General features: G+C 49.0%; 1 protein-coding gene across 4 annotated transcripts in view; it reads right to left on the bottom strand.

The window, feature by feature from the left end:
* Positions 1-5,121: 5,121 nt before the first annotated feature.
* The window catches only part of LOC102933212 (glutamine synthetase), a 31,407-nt gene continuing 13,242 nt past the window's right edge, over positions 5,122-23,286 (bottom strand). For 2 of the 4 annotated variants that reach the window (XM_043530408.1, XM_043530411.1), the window contains exons 2-7: positions 15,241-15,416; positions 14,142-14,303; positions 10,854-11,000; positions 8,945-9,072; positions 6,755-6,954; positions 5,122-5,863 (exon numbers count right to left, since the gene is read on the bottom strand). In XM_043530408.1, coding sequence (XP_043386343.1) covers positions 5,542-5,863; positions 6,755-6,954; positions 8,945-9,072; positions 10,854-11,000; positions 14,142-14,303; positions 15,241-15,416 — 1,135 coding nt within the window. In that variant the 3' untranslated portion in view covers positions 5,122-5,541. Of the gene's footprint in view, positions 5,864-6,754; positions 6,955-8,944; positions 9,073-10,853; positions 11,001-14,141; positions 14,304-15,240; positions 15,417-16,356; positions 16,516-23,286 lie in introns of those variants that run through there. The other 2 variants (XM_037879805.2, XM_043530409.1) reach the window with 2 other exon arrangements.

Genomic DNA, 23,286 nt, shown 5'->3' with positions numbered 1-23,286 from the left:
TCTTGTAGTGTGGGGCCCAAAACTGGACACAGTACTCCAGATGAGGCCTCACCAATGCCGAATAGAGGGGAACGATCACGTCCCTCGATCTGCTGGCAATGCCCCTACTTATACAGCCCAAAATGCCGTTAAATAATAGGAGATAAATATTGACCGGCAACTCCAATTCCAACAGATTCCAGTGTGGGCTGCATTCCTACCCATCTTCTGGGCTGGCCTTAAAGCTTTCTATTGACAAGTAGCTTTTGGTTTTACTGACCTGGCATGCAGTGATCAGCAAAGGTGAATTAACTCTGACCTCCCACAAAAGCCCCCGGGCCTCAGAGCTGTCGTGTTTGTCTCTCATCTCCACAGAGGTGTGGCCAGCCCAGAGGCTCGAAGCCATTTCTCCAAGTTCCTCTGTCTCCTGCCAAAGTCAGGGAGAAGTTTACACATGTCCAAAGGACACGTGGCTGTAGGCCGGAGCGTTGCAGTGTGTGGGAAGGTTACTTGAACCAATTACAACCTGGATGAACCTACCTGGGCAGTAACACACCCAAAAGAAGGCAGTGGGTGGCGATTTAGCGTCCAGGCATATGTGAGCTGGGAAGTTCCCTGTATATAGCTAGCCCCATGAGGGAGCAGGTGGATTTAATACTTAGCTCTTCATCCATAGATCTCACGGCCTGTTACAAACGAGGGTCACAATCATCATCCCTGTTTTACGGATGGGGCTATGGAGGCACAGAGACGGGACTTACCCAGACTCACACAACAGCTCAGTGGAGGTGATGGTACAAGGATGCGGGGGACCTGGGCTCTCTCTGCGAGGCCCCATTGGGCCCAATCCAGTCCTCAGCAGGGGGTTCGGCCTTCTGTGTGTCACCAGAACGAAAGCCTCCAGCTCCTGAAGCACAGAGAAGACACAGACGTGAATCAAAACAGGAGCCCGCCGTGTCTGGCTGACGCGGTACAGCCGTCGCCGGGGTTGGAAGATGTGGGATGAACTGCTGCAGCGGACTGGTCTTCCCACAGCACAGACAGGAAATGACAAACATCCTGGCTGCATCAGTTCAGCATGTCTCGACGTCTATGTAAATTATGTACATTACCCACAAGACCCTGGGCCGGAGGTCTCAGGAATCCCGGAATGCCCTGGGCATAGTCGCTGCTGTATGGCACGCACATGCACCAACCCCGGTTTGCTGTGCGTCAGGCCTTGCAAAGGACATTTCATGCCATTGCTGGCCTGGCAATGGCTCCCTCAAGCGTCTGTCGTGCCTGGCCATGGGGGTGGACAATTTCACCATCAGTTCTGGCCATTTTTTTGACCAAAAATACATGCTCAGAACATAATGTCTTGGGGAAGACTTTCAAAGGCTGCAAATAACAGGTACGGGCCAGGTCCTCAGAAGTATTTTGGTGCCTAACTGCCATTGAAATCAATGAGAGATAGGTACCTAACTACTTTTGAGGATCTGTGCCTCGGCTGTGCCTAAGCTCCCAGTAGCTCTCCATCGGAGTAGGGTGGTCTAGTGGATCAAGGACCTGTATGGGCTTCAGAAAACTTGGGTTCAGTTCCTATCTCCGCCACAAACGCCCTGTAGGAAAGTCACTGAATTGTCTCCGTGCCTCAGTTTCCCAGTTATACAAGGGGGATAATGCTTCCCTAGCTCACAGGGGCATTGTGGCAATCAAATCCACTAGGGCCTGCGTTGATGCTACAATGAGTGGAGGGAGCTAGCAAACCAGCTTGATGTCCCTTTGAAAAATAAGTCTGTGTGTGTTTAGGGCCCCCTCCCCAAAAGCTTAGCACAGGGAACATAACATAATGTTGGGTGAACCGTCTTTCCCAAGTGCTCTCTCTGCAAGCTGGTGGTGGCCAGAGAAGTAATTATAAAGAACCTCTCTGTTCTACACTTACATTTCTTTATTCATTTTCCCAAAAGTAAATACCATTCCTTACATTGTTGAGAACGATCCCTTCCCCAATAGCACAGCATTTCACGCTAAGAAGTGTGCTCATATTTGCCCTTTCTCATTAAGAAGTTACAAAAAATTAGTAGTGGGAAATTCTGTCAGTGTCGCTTTCACTACACCCTCACTGGAAGCGTCTGTTGCCAGGCAGATCAGGGATGTCAGTGCATTTATTCTAAATTTACTCCAGGCAGCATTCGGCCCTTGGACGCTTCTGTTATGTTCAGAGCCAATAGGAAATTCTTGCACAGCCCCACAGGGTTTGTATTTCCGATGGTAGCCTGAGTGTGCCAGGTTTCCTAGTAGAGTCTAATTCAGAGGTCTGGCCTGGTGTCACGCCCTCCGCTCCAAGGGAGCGTCTCCTGATTTACAAGAGCAGAATCAGGCTCTTAAGTACTGGCCCTACCCCAATACCGGACACAGAGTCACCAAAGGATATTCAAGGATGAAGCAGTCCATTGTGACTGGGCGCAGTATTTTAGAAATCCCCCCAGCTGCCCTGCAGGAGCCTTTTGAAGCCACCCAGCACTATCTCCCTTTGTTTCTGTAAGGTGGCTTGCAATGGTCTGTCATTTGGACAGGTGGGGTTGCTGTTCTCTAGTTAGCTATCACTTTGATGGGCAGAAGCCCTGGGTTTTGTGCCATGCCCTTACCGTGTGCTACTTCCTTGGCTCAAGCAAGGCAGAGAGGCTCTTTGGAGACATGGGGAGGTCCCCTCTCTGCTAAAAGTGCATCTTACTCAAGGCCAGGACCTCTTTGTGTTGTAACTGGGTTCTCTACCAATTATAGTGTAGCGAAGCCGTCGAGGAGCCCTGCATGCGTTCTGCACGCTCAGGCTTTCCTTCACAAGTGGCCTGGCTAGAAAGGTCGTATCTTTAAGCAGAAAAGCTATATTCTGCAAAAGAAAAAGGCTGCTCGGTGGTGGGAGCGTCAAGCTGCATCATTCCAGGCGTGCAGCTTATTATTGCCCGTCTACGACGAGCCACTCAGCCCAGCCCCCGGAGAAGTACGTGTCCTACATTTGCATTCAGCACCTTCATCCGATCTGTGTTTCCCGTGCCCTGACCCGCCCAGGAGGCAGCAAGCTGGGACAAGGTTGGTGGCTGCCTTGGGCACCCTATAGCCATTGGCTTGCCCTTCAGCCAGGGGGGCCCTCTGGGCACTCACCCCTAGTCCAACGCTACCAATGCCAACTAGCTGAGCGAGTGACGGGCAGCCGATTGCGCTGTGGTGAAATGATCCTGCTCAGGCTTTTAAACTGCCCTTTGTCAATAAACTCTGTAGGAATCAAGACGCAGGCAGCCTGGTAAACATTGCTTTGCGCCAAACCCCAGGGCTTGGCCCTGATTTCCTGAATGGAGTGTAGGGCAGAACCTACCTTGAAGGTGATGGGTTAATAGGACCTTCCCCCCTGTAACATTTAAGCCAGGGGTGTCAGTGGCACATGACAAATCTGAGCGATGGGTCCACACCTCCTCCTTTTCCTCCCCCACAGAAATGCCTAAATCCCACGAGCGAGTAGCAGAGGTGGATGCACAAGCAGCCCCCGAGAGATCGCTTGCCATGGCTCCTTTGTATGCTTCAGGCCCCGTTAAACTAAGGCTGCCTCTCGCTGTAAACGGAGCCCTACACCATTAACTAGGATACTTAGGAATGAGGCCACGGGGATGGCTGCTGAGTCAGCCCGGCCGCACCCTGCTGGGTAAACACCTGCCAGCTGCTCACCCCATCCCAGCCATGTTTGCTCAGGCTGCACGTGCTCTGTTTGTCTTTCGGAGAATCACGTCTAAGGTGGATGGGCTTTCAGCTTCCCGGGAGCAGACCGAGTCAGGGCAAGGCAGCCAGCCACTGTCCAGCCTGTTTTAGGGCTGGAAGCAGGATGCACAGACCCTGTGCAGCCACCTGTAGGAAATGCAATAATGATCCACAGACTGGAAGGGGGCAGTTATGGAGCCCGTGGCAACAGAATCCCGTGCAGTAGGGAGAAAACGGCAACTCTTCTTGCTTCCTTCCAAGGAGGTAGCCTGGTGTACGACTGTACCAGAGACCCAGACCGGATTCCCACAGCCCAAACACTTGCTCCATGGGGCAATAGGCTAGTAGGGGGCTCTACTCAGGACAGCTCCGACTGATCAAAACCATGCTAAACACCTAGGGGACATATGGCATGCAGCCAGAGTAGGGACATCAGTATCACTTGCTAGGCATATCCATGCATACTGTTGTCTGGGCACCCCGACTGAGCCATGTGTTGCAGCATATTCACAAGCAACATGGACATTATGCTGACCAGTGGGCGGCCTTAAGGACTTTTGCAGCCACAGAGGACCACAAAAGGTGGTTAAAAGCATAGTTAAAAATGGGGCAGCAGGGGAGGAAAAAATCCACAGGGCTCTGCCAGATTTGGGGGGTAGGGAGCTATGGGGTTGGGACAGGGGATGGACCAACATTGGGATTGGTCTTGCTCCCCCAGGAGAGCAAACAGGAAGCAACATCTTCTCTTGGATCAGGATGCAATCGCATTCACTCAGGTTAGGCACCTCCTGTCTCGAGTTAGTTTCCAGCAGCTGCAGGCATTGTGGTGGCAGTCACCAGGGTCTGAGATACAGCAAGCATCCCACTAGACTTCACTGCTCTTGTCAGGCCACATTGTGTAGTGATCCCACCTGGTGTTCGCTTCACGGTAAGCAGGGTCAGGCCTTGTCTGGCAGCCTTCAGGAAACAGAGGTGCTGCATGAAGCAGAGTTACTGAAGGTTTGTAGGACACCCCAGCATGGGGCTCTATGGGTGCCTTTCAGCCAAGAAATACAATCAAAGGTCCTGACCACCTCTGGTCATTAAAGATCCCACAACACCTATCTTCAAGGTTGCTTCATTATCTTGGCCAAATTCCACAGCAGGCTGGATACTGCACATACTGTGACCTAAACTCCCCGTCAGTCAGCAATCAGCAGTTTTGCTTGGAACAGGAATCTTCTCCCCTCCGCCCGAAGTTTCCTAACTAGAACTATTCCTTAGGGCCAACACCACTGTACACTATTGAAAAGCTGCCACGTCTCACCCCCAGGTGGCTGCCTATCTGTGGTAGAGTAAGTGATCCCAGAGTTAAATCTGTGGAGAAACGATAGAAAAAGGCAAAACAAAAAACCCTGCACAAAAAAAAAATGTATTTATAGCAGAGACTGGCTGATATGTCAGCCAATAAGACTATTTATTGTTACCTTACAATACAAATATGGCAGGGCGGAGGGGGAAGAAGAGGGTTGTGGGGAGCGAACAGATTCAACAGCAGCAGCTTTTACATTGGAGTCTATGTACATCACAGTATAAAGTCAATTAAAAAAATTAAATCCAAGTTTTAAAAAAGCCCATGTGTGATCTAAAACCAGTAACCAGGAGTTTGGCTGAGAACTATATAGATTCTCCCTCCCCCAATACATCTAGAAATATTTTTCTAAGCCACCATTTCACAAGACCAGAAGCAAAGTTCTAAAGAGTCTGGACTTTACAGCTGACCAGGTCACATGTTCATAAAACCCACATGAGAAACTAGATTAGAATCAAAGCCCCACCCTCTTCAAGACCTCATTTGTCTGCATAGTCTGTCGTTTGCATCCCTGTCTCGTTGAGACACGTTGTCCTCACAATGGCCTCTGTGACAGCATACGGGTCGCAGTTGGCTGCAGGCCGGCGGTCCTCAAAGTAGCCATAGCCATCCTGGCCGACTTGGCGGGGGATGCGGATGCTGGCTCCTCGGTTGGCCACGCCGGCAGAGAACTCAAAGATGCTCGAAGTCTCATGGTGGCCGGTCAGTCGTCTGGAGTTGTCCCTGCCTCCTCTGGGGTCGTACACACAGATGTGGTAGTCGTGTCGTTTGCTTAGCTTCTCGATGGCAGCTTCAATACATCTAACCAACAAGGAGAGGAACAGTTTAAAAAACACAGATACGCAGCACGTTGCCCAGTGGAAGCCTGGGCCATGGCGGGGGGCTCCCAGGCACTACCGCAATACCAGTAATACAGAGACCATGTCAACATGAAGTGCTTTTTGAGTGTGGGGGGTGAGCATGACTGAGAATCCTGCCAAATGCAGTTAGTCAAGCAAGAGACACGTGCAGGGCTCCAGGGACAGGCGGCACCTCGGTCTCACCTGTCCTCTGTCTGGGGCACACCACAGTGGTCTTCAGTCACACGAAAATATTGTGCGTCTCAGAAGTCACTGGGCCCAACATGGGGAATCTGGATGAAATTCAATGGCCTGTGTTCTACAGCTCACACCAGATCGGGGTGCCCAACGTTCGCCCACCAGAGCGTTTCATCAGGCCTGTGACTTGCTTCAACACACTACACTAATGGACGATGCATTAGCATTTTGTCGTTGTGCGCAAATTTTATGCATGGGTGTCTTTATTGCTTTTTAAGTAGGTTGTTTCTACAGATAGTATTGTCTATCTAAATACATACAAAACAAGCCAAACTTAAAATACAAATCAACACAGCGGACTTTAAATCTTATGAAAAGATGTAGAGTCTGCTTGGCCCACACAAGGTTGTGCTTCGGTTTACGTGACCGTCGTGTGTAATAAGGTTGGGCACCACTGCATAGATGATCCAATGGTCCCTTTTGGCCGTGAAACTACAAAACCAGTTTTCGGTCTGCCTCATGAGGACCCTGTGCACAGGTTGTGGGGAGGGATTTCACCCATTATCTAGAAGCCATGTCAGTAAGCCCCTTAGAAAGGTGCTACCAACCATAACGACCCCAGACAGACTCCAGCCTAGCCACGGCATTAACTCACTTGAGACCGCCCTCCTTCCTCATGTCTTCCGTGCTGTAATTGGTGTGGCACCCAGCTCCGTTCCAGTTGCCAGTCATTGGTTTGGGGTCCAACGTGGCCACGACCCCAAAGTCTTCACAGACACGGTGCAAGATGAACCTTGCCATCCACAGGTGATCTCCCATCTCGATGCCCTCACAAGGCCCGACCTGGAATTCCCACTAGAAGGGGAAAGATGAGCATTAACGCTAAGGTTTGGGTATCTCCCTTAGCCACTTGCTTTTGACTCAGTGGATCGTGGCGGACCCCTGCCAAGTGTTCTGGCACGCACGCCAGTGAGCTATTTATCAAGGGTTTAATCATCCGGCTCCTGCCAATGTGCAGCCAGAGGCTGCTCCACCCGGGATGACTAAGCAGAGGTTTGCGTTATCCGATTCCTTTCGGAGGCAACTTTATAGCATCTGTAGGTGTTACCCAGCCTAGCAAGGATCAAGTGCAGAACATGGAAGGAAGTGGAGCAAGGAGCTTAGGACGGCTCACTTCACTGTGGGTTAGAATCAATTCAGGGCTTGTTAAGGTGTTGGGCAGACAACACTGCAATAAAATCCTCCACTTATGCCGAGAGCAGGTGCAGCCAGGGTAAGATCTACCCCCACACACTGCCTTGCCAATGACCCTCAGCCCTATTCCACAGACAGCAGGGACAGGGGAAAAAAAACAAACCAAAACAAAAACTCCGAACGACTCATACTGAGTGCGCCAAGACTCAGGTCCTGTCTACATGGGAAAGTCGCACCGGTTTGACTTGAGGTGCGATTTTAAAATGAGTGCAACCCTCTCATGGGGAATTAGGAATTCATTTGAGCTAATCTGAAACAGGAGTGTCCATTCAGGGTTGGCGCTAGTTTAAAAGTCACACCTTCAGTGAAGCTGGTGCAGCTTTCTCTTGGAGACCAAGCCTCAGCTGAACGAGGTCACTTGACTCAGTGGCAAGTGACCGTGCTGGTGTAGAGGAAATTAAGCCTGCACAGTGACTTTGGAAACCACTGCTTCCACCTTTCAGCACTGGAGACTAGGTTCTCCAGAAGAACACACTTCCCCTGTGTCATAAATATAAAGAGAAGGGTAAACACCTTTAAATCCCTCCTGGCCAGAGGAAAAACCCTTTCACCTGTAAAGGGTTAAGAAGCTAGGATAACCTCGCTGGCACCTGACCAAAATGACCAATGAGGAGACAAGATACTTTCAAAGCTGGGGGGCGGGGGACGACAAAGGGTTCTCTCGGTCTGTGTGACGCTTTTGCCGGGAACAGAACAGGAATGGAGTTTTAGAACTTAGTAAGTAATCTAGCTAGATATGCATTAGATTCTGTTTTGTTTAAATGGCTGATAAAATAGACTGCTGAATGGAATGGATATTCCTGTTTGTGTCTTTTTGTAACTTAAGGGTTTGCCTAGAGGGATTCTCTATGTTTTGAATCTGATTACCCTGTAAGGTATTTACCATCCTGATTTTACAGAGGTGATTCTTTTACTTTCTCTTCTATTAAAATTCTTCTTTTAAGAACCTGATTGCTTTTTCATTGTTCTTAAGATCCAAGGGTTTGAGTCTGTGTTCACCTATGCAAATTGGTGAGGATTTTTATCAAGCCTTCCCCAGGAAGGGGGTGTAGGGCTTGGGGAGGATTTGGTGGCGGGAGGGAGGAGAGACGTTTCCAAGCGGGCTCTTTCCTGTTTATATATCTGTTAGACGTTTGGTGGTGGTAGCAATAAAGTCCAAGGGAAAAAGGAAAACAGTTTGTACCTTGGGGAAGTTTTAACCTAAGCTGGTAAAAATAAGCTTAGGAGGTTTTCATGCAGGTCCACACATCTGTACCCTAGAGTTCAGAGTGGGGAAGGAACCTTGACACCCTGGGTGGAGAAGGAGCTCATTTCTCCCTTCCACGTAGTTTTGCTGAAGACCATGAATACTCAGTGCAGACAGCTCTCTTTGGTACTGGGCAAGAGGTCAGGTGCTGCAGCAGCTGCGAGTAAATGGGGGAGAGGGAAGCTGGAGACTGCAAGAACCAGATCCCCAGGGAGAGCACTGCAGAGCTAATGCTCGGGGCACTGGCAGACAGTGCAAGGTAAGTATTCCAATTCCCCCTCAGCTTCCTGCCTCAACGAACGCTCTCTTGACAGGGGCAATGAGAAATGCTCCTTCCGTACATACCTGGGAGGGCATGACCTCAGCGTTGGTGCCACATATCTTCACCCCGGCATAGATGCATGCCTTGTAGTGGGACTCGACAATATCTCGCCCGTACACCTTGTCTGCTCCAACCCCACAGTAATAAGGCCCTAGAAGGAAGGCACCACGTCACCAACGAAGTCAAGCTCAAGGGAGGAGCAGTGACTCTTCATTTCCCATCCCACAGGCTTATCTTCCAGCGAGCATTTAGAACTCAGAGATGTTCTCAGGGCTCTCCTTCCTGCACAAGAGCCCTAATAACCACAGAAATGCAATGGCTTCTCCAGCTCGGCTCCACACTGAGCTGAAGGGACTTCATCTAGGAGCAAGAGCAGTTCAATCCCCCGGCACATCCAGTTGTTGGCCTCTGCTGAGATTTGCCAGCAACGTGACCAACTGAAAGGGCTGTTCTGTTGTGTGGACACCTGCCCATCCTATGGGAAAGGTATTGAGACCAAAAGCTGCTCCACGTGAGAGCTGTTCGATGGACATGACCAGCGAGGGGACTGATTGGAACAGCAGCTAGGAAGTGCAATGCTCCATAATCCATTCCCAACACTCTGGGCCATTTAGTCTCTGGCTGTTCCCCAGTATTCCCACAGTAAACTTGGACGGAGCGTCAATTTTCCCATAAACCTCATTTATCCTCTAGCTATTGTATTCCTTAGTACTTAAAGTTCCAGCAGAGAGACTGCACAAGCTAACTGGTCCCAATTAAATGGAGCATTTCCCATTGTGGGGGTGGCAGGAAGAAAGGAAGTGAAGAACTGCTCCATTACAACGAACTCCACCCCTAATGCTAAGGCTGGCTTTTTGAGATTGTTTTGACAGCTAACGTTGCCTGTGTTTATTGCAACAAACTTGGAACCTGAATGAGTGTTAACCTGCTGCAGTTTGCTACAGGTTTTCCTCCTTCAAAGGAGGCAGTTAGCTCTGCAGTACAAACTCAGAGGGAAAAAGGAGATGTTGAGAAAAAAATCCCAGTTAGGGGATCTTAAAGAAAAGAAGAAGAAAACCCTCTAGTGTCACTACCCCCACTCAATCCAGTCTAGGCAGCCGAACCAGTTTGTATGCAGGGGGTGGGGGAATTTGCTGGAGCGCCCAACCTTCACATGACCAGTCTTTACATTAATAACCACCTGCAGATTTTTTTCCCCAACCAAGTTCTCAAACCCTCGACAAACAAGTTTAGAATGGAAAAGTTTGTGTAATCTCAGGCAGTGTCAGGCGAGTGGTACCCCTGCAGGGCACGTTATCTGCAGGGCATGCAATGCACAGGTGTGCCACTGGTACTTAGCTGAACTTGGCACAGTGCTGCCTGTAATTTAAGTTTCAGGAAAAAGCTGCACCCATTTGCCTGAGAGCAGTAATTGGCAGGGTGATTTGTCCAAGAAGCCCATGGCTGGATCAACACCTTCAGAAGGAGTTCTGGCTGTTTGAAGTGAGAACAGCAGCTGAACTAAGCCAGCCAAAGTAATCCACCCACCAGTACCACTTGGGATGTAAGAGCTTTTTTGCTGGGCTTCACTCACTCAGCAAGTTAAAACAGTCTTGGATGCAGATCCTGTCATGAAAACTGCACTGGGGATGGCAGGGCATGTGTGTGGGAAAAAAAAAAGACCTGCACCCACACAGAATACAAAGCTCTGCCCACACGGTTCTCATTGCAGGATTGGAGCCCTAGTCATGAACTGCACAGGGTTCAGCACTGATCCTGTGAGGCCCTGAGTGCCTTTGACTGCCACAGATGTCAATGGGAACTGCACCTCGTGAAGTCAGTCCTTTCATCGTAGAAGAGGTGCAGGAGTTGGGTACCACTGGGTTAGCTACCAGAAATCTGGGAATACTAGTGGGAGGAGGGCATTCAGGGGAAGGAGAGTCTAGCTCTTACCTTGTGGACCTGGGAACCCATTATCAGGCCAGCCATACGGGTGTCCATTGATCCCCAGCAATGTGTACTCTTGCTCCATTCCAAACCAAGGATGGCTGTCCTTAACCAAGTCCATGACTTTTTTACATATGTTCCTCAAGTTAGTTTCTGGAGAGAAGAGAAATTCCTTAATTAGACCTGGAACACGTAACCTGGGGATCAGACCCCTCCAGCATTTCATTCAGCCCATCACTTGAGGGCCTTTCTTACTGGGAAAGACACCAGTTGGCACTTTTCCTTGCATAGCCCTCTATGAGCTATAGAGGGTTCTCCTCCAGCCAGCCTCTCTCTGTTGGGAATCTGCAACCAATATTGTCGTTATGAATTCATGACACTGTATTGGTTTGCACGGCAACAGACTTGTCTCAAAGATAGGACTAGGACAGCCCTGGCTGTGGAAAAGCTGGGCTGAGAGGTCGATAAATCCAGACCAACACAAGATGTGGTCAACAGCAGGGAAGGGAATAAGGAAAGTAACTTGTTACACAGGGTCATCTCCCTCCATCCCTGAATAAAATGTTCTCTGCTCACCCACCATTTGCTTTAGCATTGGAGGAAGACAACAGTGCTTGATTTCAAAGGGTGTGTAATTTTATACACAAAGTGCAAATTTAACCCTCAGCCCATTAAAATAGATACAAAAATCCACAAACATCTAAGTAGCCCTATGCCCTGATGTCTCCCATCTATCCCATCACCACAGTATCTGGCCATCTGCCAAGTATGTATGGATTTAGACTTCCCATTTTACAGATGGACAGTCCCTTACTCAGAAGAAGGCCATCTTCCCACCCTACGCACGTGTCCCCAGCCAAGCTTTCCTGAGCTCTCTTCCCACCTCACTGCCCCCTATGTTTTGAGCAAGCGTTCAAGCTGGCTGACAGCTTGCAAAAGCTGACTGAGTGCCAGGGCTAGTCTATCTGGCTTTCTCCCCCACGGGAGTGGCATAGAAACCCATCAGAACAGTCCCAAAGATACTGTTGGCCCAAGAGAGACCTGAAACAGAAAATCCAGGTAAAGGGGAGAAGAAGAAAATGAAACAACAGGTTTTCCCTGTCACTGAAAATGGCACCCTGCAGGCAATAAGTTGCACTTTTACCAAACAGTGCTCATTGAAGAGACCCAAGTGCTGCTGTGACACAAACCCCAGGGATGTGTAAATAACGACAGAGCACCAGCAACCGTTTCTTTTAAAGGTCACACTTAGAACGTTTATATGGTGGAGAGAAAAATGAAGAGACCCTCTAACCATGTAAGCTGGGCACCTTCAGAGAAAAGTCAGTTCGGGGACTGGCACTCACTGGGTACTAGGTAAGTGCCAACTGTTATGAGCAACACTGGCTGCCATATTCCCCATTGAATCTCTTTAGCTCTACCAGGATCATGAACATGGTACAATAGATGCATTTAAACAAGCTTCAGAAACTGAGCTATTGTCTCCTGAAGCTCTTACTGGGGGAAAATCTGGCTCCACTTCAGCCCCAAAATGAGCCACTGCTTTAAAGATACAACTGAGCCCCAGGCTAGCTGCTAGGAATCAGCCGTTTCCTTCATCTGTAGACGATGGTTGGCTAATTTAATTAAACAAAATATTGTAACCACAGGAAATCTGTAGTGGATGACAGGACCTTTCTAGGTACTTTTGCCAGAAAAGCACTGCCTCCATTCGTCAAGCCAAATGCCCCTTAATTCAAGTTATACAGAATGTCTCATATGCTTAAATTATCGGTGACTGACAAATCTATTCAACCATATTACTTTAAACACAGTAACATGGATAACCTCCCTGTTTGACAGAATACAGCCAAGTGCATGGATTTAAATACTTTGATTACTTTAAGCCATAAATTCAGTCATCTGAGATCACAACAGTTGCCCCTCAGAGCTGTATTACTGCTTGATAGGGGTCCCTAGCCTCTGTTTGCCAGAAGCTGGGAATGGATCACTTGATGATTACCTTATGCATGTTACAAGAACTAACTTAAAGAGCCCACCAACACGAATTTATAAGTAGAGACCCAGGCCTGAGCTTTCCATCTACATCAAGCCTGCACACTGTTATTAGACTGGTGTCTCAAAAAGTAGGGAAATTCTTAAAGAAAGCCTTTGACAGAATAGAAGCATAGCAGTAATTGACAACACAATAATTATTTTTAAAAGTCCAGAAGTCAGGATTTAGACTACGGTACTTCACACAAAAGTGAAATGCCAGAGTTTTAGTGTTTTTATAGCCAACCAACCCACCCTATCTTGGACCACCACATCCCTTAGACCTCCATCCCAGAGAAAGCTTTGCATACAGACACGTGGTCCCCACATGTAGGGGATCACCTGATCTGCCTTTGCCTCACAGGAGCCAGGAGACTCCTCATTCATAACTACACCTCGTTCACGCTCAACAATGATCCGAGATCACTTTAGACAAGGCCAGGAATCAATTAGTTTCTCCACAATCATCCTGAGCACGCAGGCCTGATTCCTCCTGTGCGCCTGACAGGTCACTGCAGGCCAGGCTCAAGGATACAGATATATCATAGGAGAGAAGATCAAACTGCTGGAAGTCAGAGAAGCAACATACAAGATGCAGATTTCCTTTCTCAAAGCAACTAGTGGAGCTTTCCAGCGGCAAGGGGAAAGGAAGCGAGAGTGTGGTGCGGCACTAAGGCTCCCAGGTACCTTAACCGAGCTTTGCGTACGGGCATATAGGTTTTTATTTAAAATACACTTTAAATCTACAATCATTTCTATGTTTTTAACCCTAACTGCCAAGTTTCGGTCTTAATGTTCAAGATGCTACGTTTTAGTAATCTGGTTACAGTAAGTACAATCTCTCTGAATACATTTGGGAATACAGGTTAAAATTACTTGGTGCTGGCCTGGTCTGTAAGGCGTGCGGTGACCTCTGCCGACAGATGTAAGCAGAACATTAGCTACTTTTTGACTACTCAATACAATTCTCCTGTCCTCCCAACACCAGGTTCCTGCAGATAACCAGCATCAGATCCAGGGTTTTTGCATGCCTAGGTTAATCGCAAAAAACCACTCACCACTTATAGCTCAGTCACGGAGTAGCACATGATCATTCACAACTTCCCACTTACTTCAAGTGGCATTGTGGGTGCTCAGCACTTCTGAGAACGAGGCCCTAATATTTTGATGCCCATGGCACTTAGCTGGTGTGTCTGTTTGGTAACACACGGGCTCTGGGAACAACCAGTTTAGGGTAGCGCAGACAGACAGGAACCTCACCTGCATTTTTTCTGTTGTATTTCAGGACCTCACACAACACTAGCTTGTTCGGGTCCAGACAGAAGGGGTCTCGGAACATCCTGACTGGTATCAAGAACATATCGCTGTTGGAGCCTTCTGCTTGGTCTGTACTGGATCCATCGAAATTCCATTCTGGGACATCTGGGAGCGAGAGGAAAAGGAAAAATCCCTAAGATTAAAAATCCCTCAATTTGATCATGTTAAATGTTCAAGAATTTTAAAAAGAGCTCAATCAAGAACCCAAAGAGGATATACTCCACAACATGCCACTGAAAACTGCTTCAAAAGGAAATCCAGGAAGCTTTTGACTCTCCCGTATCTACATAAAACCCAGTCCCGCAGCTACTACTCCCATCACTGACCATAAAGGGGACAAAAATCCAGCAACAGCCATAGGTGCTGGAACTCGGGGTGCAGCAGCAGCAGCCCCTCATTTGAAGCAGTTTCCATCATTTATAGGGTTTAGTTTTGTATAATGGCTTTCAGCAAGCACCCCCACTTTAACTCGCCTTAACCACTTTGATGGTTCAAACAAGATAGTAGATTTAGACTTCAAACAGTTCACTGCATTTTTAGTGACCAGCACGCCAGACAGGGTTAACATCTCCATTCCAGCCTCAGAGGTGCCTCCCGAACTAGAGGTTTGGCCTCCAGGCCTTTGGCTCTGTGTCCACAGCACCTAGCCAAATCCCATTACAAATCACTTTTGATGGAATCCCGTTTAAACATGCTTCTTGGAAACGAGCCCTGCTCTTAAGAGGTAAGAATGCTGCCCCCTCACCATCCTAGCATTGATGGCAGAGAGCTTATGGATAGCAAACACGATCATCCTGGAGAAGGCTAGCTATTTACCATTCCACCTTATATAACCTTGTGATAACATCCACAACCCTGTTAATTCACCTTGCATAATCCGCAGGGGGAAAAGTTCTGTGCACTATGCCACCAAATAAATCAAACAAACATACAGCAGCTCCTCACATAACGTTACTAGTGTTACAGGCCTTGCATCTAAAACTCTTGGCTTCTATATTTTGCTCCATTTACAGACACAAACAGCTAACAGGCCCAGCTCTACCTTCTATGCACTTTGGTTCCTGGTCCATGGTTCGAGTTTTACAGCGCACGCCTTCTCCACTGCCGTCAATCCATACATAAGTCACCAGGACCCTGCCCCCTTGGGGAAGCCTCATGTACTGGTCCCTGACCACCTTGTTCAGCTTGGAACTGTGAGACACAGACATCTTGATGGATCTGGAGAATGGAGGCGAACAAAAAAAGAAGAGTCCCAGTTACCGACACCCTTCCAGAACAAAGTGTCCTGTCGCCACAGGGAGAGCAGGAAAAACCTCTCAGGGGCCGGGGCGGACAGCCCCCGTAGCTCACTGCTTCCCAGTGGGCAGGCAGCTTATTTCTCATCCCAGGGGCAACGGGAGTCTGGGCAGATGCGCAGTTCTATGATCTTGCGCCACTTCCTTTCCACGGCAGAGAGGGTGCTTTGGCGCCATTTCCCCCCCCTTTTTTTTAAAAAATAAAAACCGTATTTAAATGTTGTAAGCGGGGAAGGCCTGAACATGAAACCCGGAGCTTGTTCCACCAGCCCATTTCCAAAAAAAAAAAAGGGGGGGGGGGAGAACCACCCCTCCCCCCCCAAATACAGCTCCTCCCCGCGGACTTGGGGCGCGACCCAGCCCTGTGCAACGGGGCAGCCCTGCCCCAAAGGGCGGCCTCCGGGAACACCGCCGGCTTCCGGCGCCGCGGGGCGGGCACCGGGCCGTTCGGATCCGGGAGAAGCAACCGAGAGCGACGCGAGTCCGCGGAGCGAGACCCGGCGGCAGCCCCGCGCGGCGCCCGGTTCCGCGGCGCCCGGCTCGCTCCAGCGGGGCGCCCGCGGCTGCCCCGGCGTGCGTGAAGCTGGCTCGGGGGGCGCCCCCACCGGGCTGGGGCTCCCGCCTCGCCCAGGCTTGCGCCGCTGCGGCTCAGCCCGGGGGCCGCCGGAGCTCCCCGCCCCGGAGCGCCCCCCACCCACAAGGGGAGAACCGGGGCGGCCGGCGGGCGCGGGGACGTTTCCTCCCCGCCGCGGGATCCCCGCGCAGGACGCCGCGTCCTCGCCGGGGAGCGCCCCAGCCCGGAGCCGCCGGCCCCGGGCGCACGTGGACCAGCAGCCAGTCAGCCGCCCTCGCCCCGCACTTACCGGCCCCGGCCGCGCAGGAGCCCGATGCCGCCGCTCCCCGCCCGCAGCCCGGCTGCCGCCGCCGCCGCCTCTTATAGGCGCCCCAGCCAGGCGGCGGGGCCGGGGCCAGCGTGGGGCGGCCGCTCCCCAGCTGATGCAATAGCCGGCCGAGGGCTGGCCCCACGGGGTGGCGGGGGGGAGGCGCCTTGCGCTCGAGTCTGCCCCCCCCAACCCCACCCGCCAGGTTTGCGATTAAGTCCCCGCCCCGGCCCCCGGAAGCTTGGAACAAGTCTGGGTCTTCGATCGTGTTGTTTCCTGTTTTGTTATTGTAGGGTCGCCCGGCCTGAAAGGCGGCTGGGCCGATGGTTTCTGAGCTTGCCCGTGGAGCCAGGCTCGTAGCTGCCAGGGGAGGAGAGGGGCACAGCGGGGCCGGGGATGGATTTTCCAGAAAGTTTTAGGGGGAAGGGGGAGTGGAGGGGAAGGGGGTGACCTGTACATGAAGTGTTGCCCCACACTCCTTTCTAAAACTCTTTTAAGCGCCCCAGTTCCTGGAGTCAAGTGATAGAGGAAGAGCAGCTTGCTTTTTAAAAATATGTTTTATTCCTCTGGGGTGCAGAGGGAAAAAATAAGACAACCAGACAGCAAATAAAAACACAAAATAATAGGGGAAAAAAATTCATTATTTTTAAGCCAAGCTCATGATTTTCAGGGACCTGACTCACGAATTATGGATGCGGGACCTTGGCAGGACTCTGGGAGGTACGTCCTTTCTGCACGATCTCCACTCTGAATGTGCTTTTCAGGATCAGTTCTAGCATGGGCTGGGTCTCGGGTTGGTGGGAGCACGGGGGGACCTTAGAACTAGCGAAGGGTAGAAGCAGCTGGAGAAATGATCGAATGGGTCTGCTTGAAAAGAAGCTTGCCCTTTTAAAGCTTTTTCATTTAAAAACAAAAAATACAGATGAGACTGATGTAACCTGAAGCATTTAGCAGATTCCCAGTCCCGTCACAGTGGTGTAAATCAATAGGTGACACCGGTGGATGAAACGGCAGTGTTGGCCAGAGCTCTGCCCACCTATGGCACCAAAACAAAATGCCCTGCACAGTAACTTGTGTGTGGCTTTCTGTAATAGGAGCAGCCCACTTGGCTGCATGCTTCGATCTGTACTGAAATGGCTGAGAATACTGACATTTAGCATCAATCAATCAAAAACAAACAAAAAACCTGCAGCAAGTCTCAGGGCGCAGATCTGCAGACTTGAGATTGGTGCTAAAAATAGCCATGTAGATGTTCTGTTTGGGTTCAGAGACCCATCCCCCTCACTGGTTTTCAGAGCCCGAATGGGAACATCCAGCTGATTTCTAATGCCCCAGTGCAGGGATGGCCAACCTGAGCCTGAGAAGGAGCCAGAATTTACTAATGTACATTGCCAAAGAGCCACAGCAATATGTCAGCAGCCCCCCAATCAGCTCCCCCGCCCCAGGGCTTCCCGCCCACGGGCAGCCTCTCTGATCAGCACCTCCCCATCAGCTGTTTTGTGGCGTGCAGAAGGCTTTGTGGGGGAGGGGGAGGAGCGAGGGCACAGCCAGCTCAGGGGAGGGGGCAGAAGGGGTGGAGTGGGGGCAGGGCCTGTGGCAGAGCCAGGGGTTGAGCAGGGAGCACCCCTGGCCCAGTGGAAAGTTGGTATCTGTAGTTCCAGCCCCAGAGTCGGTGCCTAGACAAGGAGCCGCATATTAACCTCTGAAGAGCCGCACGTGGCTCCGGAGCTGCAGGTTAGCCACCCCTGCCCTAGTGCAAACCCAAGTCAATAGATCTAGGCTCTGAGGCTTGTTGCCATGGTTTTTTTTTCTTTTGGTGCACTGTGGACAACCCTAATGAGGCCCCTGCGTCATGACTGATACAATTGGGGAAGTTCACATCTTCTCTGGGCCACTGTTTCAGGCTGGTGGCAGACAGCCTTCAGACCATTACCCGAAGGTATATCTTTAGAATCAAAGGCACCAGGGACAATTTTTCTTAAAACGCACAACAAAAACTTAGAGTCGACTGGAGTAAAAGAGTGACAGCTGTTAGGGAAAAGTACTGGCTAGCAGAGCACTGCAAACTTGCCATATTCACCCTCAAGCACATGGGCACCATTTATAAGTTAAAACTGGACACTTAGTTCAGGCCCCATGCATAAAATAAAATAGGGGGGTTTCAAAACCAAGGGCTTGTTTACACACACAAGTTAAGCATTGGTTTAATTTAAGTGCATTCACAAACCAATTTAGTTGAACAGATGTGTAGCAGGAAGGTCTGGTTCATGGCCTTACAGGTTCTGCAGGTCTAGTCCTCCCAGAGAGGCCCCAGCTGTGGCCTCAATTACTGCCCATGCTCCGATCGATCTCCTAGAGTTCATCACTACAAAGGCGCGGTGGGGGGGAGGGCAAAGGAGGGGGACCCAGGCCCACTCACTTCACCTTATCCTGAACCAGGAGTGTCTCAAAGTCTCCAGCTCAGTTATTGAGCAACCCCTAATTACCCGTCTGGAGCTCCTCAGTTTGGGGCACATACAGCTCATTCCTCCTCTAGCCTATGGCACCAGTGTCCTTTTTAAGCTGTTCCTCCACTGGGAACATGCCCTGAACCTGTTGAGGGGTGAGGCCTCCCCATCCTCATTCAACATGGGGCCTGCAGACTCCATCACAAGGTACAACTCCTGTATAAATGATTATTTCAGTGCAAGAGTGGCTTCCTGCAGTTTAGCTTCAGTCAATTCCTCTAAATCGATTGAAGTGAAACAGAATCCTCTTTTCACTCAAAAGAAGTGTGTCCACACAGGGATTTGCACCCATTTAAATAAGTTGGTTTAAAAAAAATCACATTGCAAATTAAGCCTGTGCAGATTTGTGTGCAGACCAGTCCCCAGTGCAGAGGACCAGCTCTTGGAATTTGATCATGGGGCTTATGATATTTGGTGGGGTTTTGCTTTCTAAAAAAGGCCCAGCTACTGGACTCATGGGATTAGAGCCTGGTCTGCACTTAAAATGTAGGTTGACATAGCTATGGGGTTCAGGGGTGCAAAAAATCCATACCCCTGAGTATTGTTGCTATGCTGACCTAGCCCCTAGTGTAGAGGCAGCTAAATACTTCTATTTTGACCTAGCTACAGTCTCTTGGGAAGGTGGAGTTCCTATAGGGATGGAAAAATCCTTTCCATCACTAGTCTGCGTCTACACTATCGGGTTACAGCTATGCCACTGTAGCTCCCATAGTACAGACATGGCCTGCATGGGACTCCCATCTTTAATTTAAAAATATAAATTCTAACCCTCATAGTTTCAGAGAAAAGCTTGATAACATAAAAGCTCAATCCCCCCTCCCCCGAAACAACAAAAAACCAAAACCCCAGCGGGCAAAGAAGGACCACCTCATCATTTTTTAAGTCTCATGATTTTTGGGGCCTGAGTCAAAGACATTTGAATGAGCTCACTTTAGTGAAACACCTCTAAGCCATTACTTTTCCTTGACAATTAAAAGCTCTAGCTACTAAACACAAATTACCCCTTATTGCTATTGATGGGGAGGCAAATAGTAGAGAACTATAAAGCAACAATCCTGTTGTTTTTCCTCGGAAGGTGCTTTGATTGCCTATGATGATAAATGTTTAGAAACAAGTTGGGTGAGGTAATATCTTTCTTGGGCCAATTTTAGATGAGAGAGACGCAGAAGCGTTTGCTATTGCACAAGAACCAGGAAGTGTAGACAATGACCACAACAAAAGCAAACCTGATAAGTGATTTTGGACAGCAAGACTGTACTCAAATGTGAGCCAAAAATCAACCCTTCTGTAAGCAAGGGCAACTTCGCTGGAGTCATGCCCACTTACAAGGCTCCGATAACGAGAGAGCATATAGGAGTGAGGATTTGCAGAGGCCCTGAACGAAAGGTTGACTTATACTGCATCAGCAGTAGTACTCCTGTGGTAACCTTTGCACTGAGTTCTCCAATCTGAACTCAGTTTCAGAACCTTATATCTTTGGAGTTGCATCAGTACACTATATTAACAAGGCTGCAGTCCATATGCAACTAGGCAAACTCCAGTGGGTTTTCTATGAAACCTGTGATTTGATTAAAAAAAAACAAAACAACCAAACTAGCCAATAAATATTGTTAGAGAGATTTCAACATTCCTGTGGTAGAGAATGTCCCAGGGACTCCCATCCTCTCTCTCTGTTCCAGATTAAATGTCCTGTTGGTATGAACTTTGGATGAGTCAGTCCTATTTGCATCAGTCGCCTTAGCTTGTTTATAGCACTCCCTGATAGGGAAACTTCCTTGTTTGATTCTTGTGGTGCTTGTTATGTTGGAGATGGAGCAAAGCAGAAGCCGGAATACCAGAGCGAATGAAACAGACCCCGTGGCTGGCTACCCTCCAACACAGATCTCAGTGGGGAAGAACTTAGGACTATCTAAGGGGAGGAGAAATGGGGGCATGCAACCTCAAACACTTCTAAGACTCTGGGTTATCTGAAACAATGAAAACTGACAAGAAGTTTTAAAGATGAGAAGTTAGAGAGTCCCCCAGTTTGCTGCCATTCCACATAGTCAACAGTGTTAATACTAGAAGTAGGGGTGGAGGGTTGGGGGAAGTTTCTCTGCCTGCCGCCAATGAGGTTCTTCCTCCTTCTATGAATACTGCTCAGTCACCTTTGGCCTAGATGGTTTATTCAGGCTCAATCTTTCTTAAGAGGATTTTTTTTGGTCTTTGGAATGCACCAAATTCCACCCAACGTGGTATCTATAACCTCTGTATCTTATTCCACCTACTCATTCCCTTCTGCTTTGTCATCGCTTCATTGTGGCCAAAATCCTGAAAGGAGCTCTGTCATTAATATAAAGGGAAGGGTAACCACCTTTCTGTATACGGTGCTATAAAATCCCTCCTGGCCAGAGGCAACATCCTGTGACCTGTAAAGGGTTAAGAAGCTCAGGTAACCTGGCTGGCACCTGACCCAAAGGACCAATAAGGGGACAAGATACTTTCAAATGCGGGGGGGGGAAGGCTTTTGTTGTGTTCTTTGTTTAGGTAGTTGTTCTCTCTTGGGACAGAGAGGCCAGACAGAAATCCCTCTTCTCCAACCCATCCTAATCCAAGTCTCCAATATTGCAACCAGTAGAGGGAAGCCAGGCAAGGCGGATTAGTTTATCTTTTGTTTTATGTGAATTTTCCCTGGGTTAAGAGGGAGGTTTATTCCTGTTTTCTGTAACTTTAAGGTTTTGCCCAGAGGGGGATGCTCTGTGTTTTGAATCTGAATACCCTGTAAAGTATTTTCCATCCTTATTTTACAGAGATGATTCTTAACCTTTTCTATTTTTTTTTTAAACAAAATCCTTCCTTTAAGAACCTGACTGATTTTTCTATTGTTCCAAGATCCAGGGGTTTGGGTCTTTGATGATTTTGTAACAAATTGGTTAGGATATTATTCTCAAGCCTCCCCAGGAAAGGGGGTGTGTAGGGCTTGGGGGGATATTTTGGGGGAAGACGTCTCCAAGTGGGCTTTTTCCCTGTTCTTTGTTTAAAAATGCTTGGTGGTGGCAGCATACTGTTCAAGGACAAGGCAAAGTTTGCACCTTGGGGAAGTTTTTAACCTAAGCTGGTAAGAATAAGCTTAGGGGGTCTTTCATGCGGGTCCCCACATCTGTACCCAAGAGTTCAGAGTGGGGAAGGAACCCTGACAAGCTCTTTGCAGGTGCAGGAGTCTATCCACAAAGAACTGCTTGCAAGACTGGGGCCTTAGACTGTAAGCTATTTGGGGCAGTATCTTTTGGTGTCTGGAGGCCATCTTGTGCACAGTGGGTGCTAAATGAAGTTGTTTAGTAGTTGCAATAAATAGTGTGGTTGCGGTGTTATAACAATGTTGCTTTACAAAAAAGAATCCTTGAGAATAAAGCCAGCCTATAAATGTGTTATCCCCAACTCTTACAAATTACAGTTTAAACCCTACCTTTTACCAAAGCAATTTGGGATCCTCTAGCATTTAATTCTATACATGTTGCATTGGGTTTTTTGTACCCCCTTTTGCAAGACACACTTTAAAAGAAAAAGACACCACTGAGATATGTTTAGTTATTGTTTAAAATGTTCCAATTCACTTTTAGAACAAAAATAATCCACCTGTATTCTGAACCCCTCAAATTTCACATAATACATTCAGAATCGTCCTCTGTATTCTAATCACTGCTGTTCAGATCTCAAACACTGGGGAAAGCCTATTTGAAGCCTGGGGTGGTGGGCAGAGCCCACCACAGCAACAAGATGAGGGAGAGGCCACAGAGCCCTGAAAACAACTGATTCCATGGGACAGCACCTGATCAACCAGGAATGGGAGTGGGGGGTGTCAAAGATTCAAAAGAAGGGCAGCAGGGGAGGACAATGAACAGAGAACTCCAGATAGTGCCCACTGTTTCACCCTGAACACCTGGATATGTGATAGAACCAAGAAATGAAAATAGGCCCCATGGTCAACAAGCTAATATCCCTGGAGTCTGAAGTCTAACTATAGCTCCGAGAAAGTGCAAGTCGGAGGTTTCCTCCCTCTGCCAGTCTCTCTTGCCACTGAACTGAAGGGAATTATGTTTGTAATAACTTCTGGGTAGGTGAAAATATGCCGATAGGCAAAAGGCAGATATGGTCATGAAAGAAGAATCAGACCGGACAAACCGAACAATAATCTGTGTTGCCAACTCTTGTGATTATGTGGCGATTTATGGGATTGGCAGTGCCGCAGCACCCTGGGACACAGCTGCAAGTCTGGGAGGCAGAGGGAGGGCAGTTAAATTCCCAGCTATACCAAGAAATAGTCCACCTCTAAGAATACAAACACTCTGTGTCCAGGATCTGGGTGCACTGCAGTAGCACCTAGTAGCCAATCAGAAATCAGAGCCCCCTTGTGGTAGGCACTGTC

The sequence above is a fragment of the Chelonia mydas genome, chromosome 16, assembly GCF_015237465.2.
Source record: "Chelonia mydas isolate rCheMyd1 chromosome 16, rCheMyd1.pri.v2, whole genome shotgun sequence".
In the NCBI taxonomy this organism is placed as follows: Eukaryota; Metazoa; Chordata; order Testudines; family Cheloniidae; genus Chelonia; species Chelonia mydas.
Note: the sequence above shows the minus strand (reverse complement) of the source record. Positions and strands in the feature narration are given on the sequence as shown.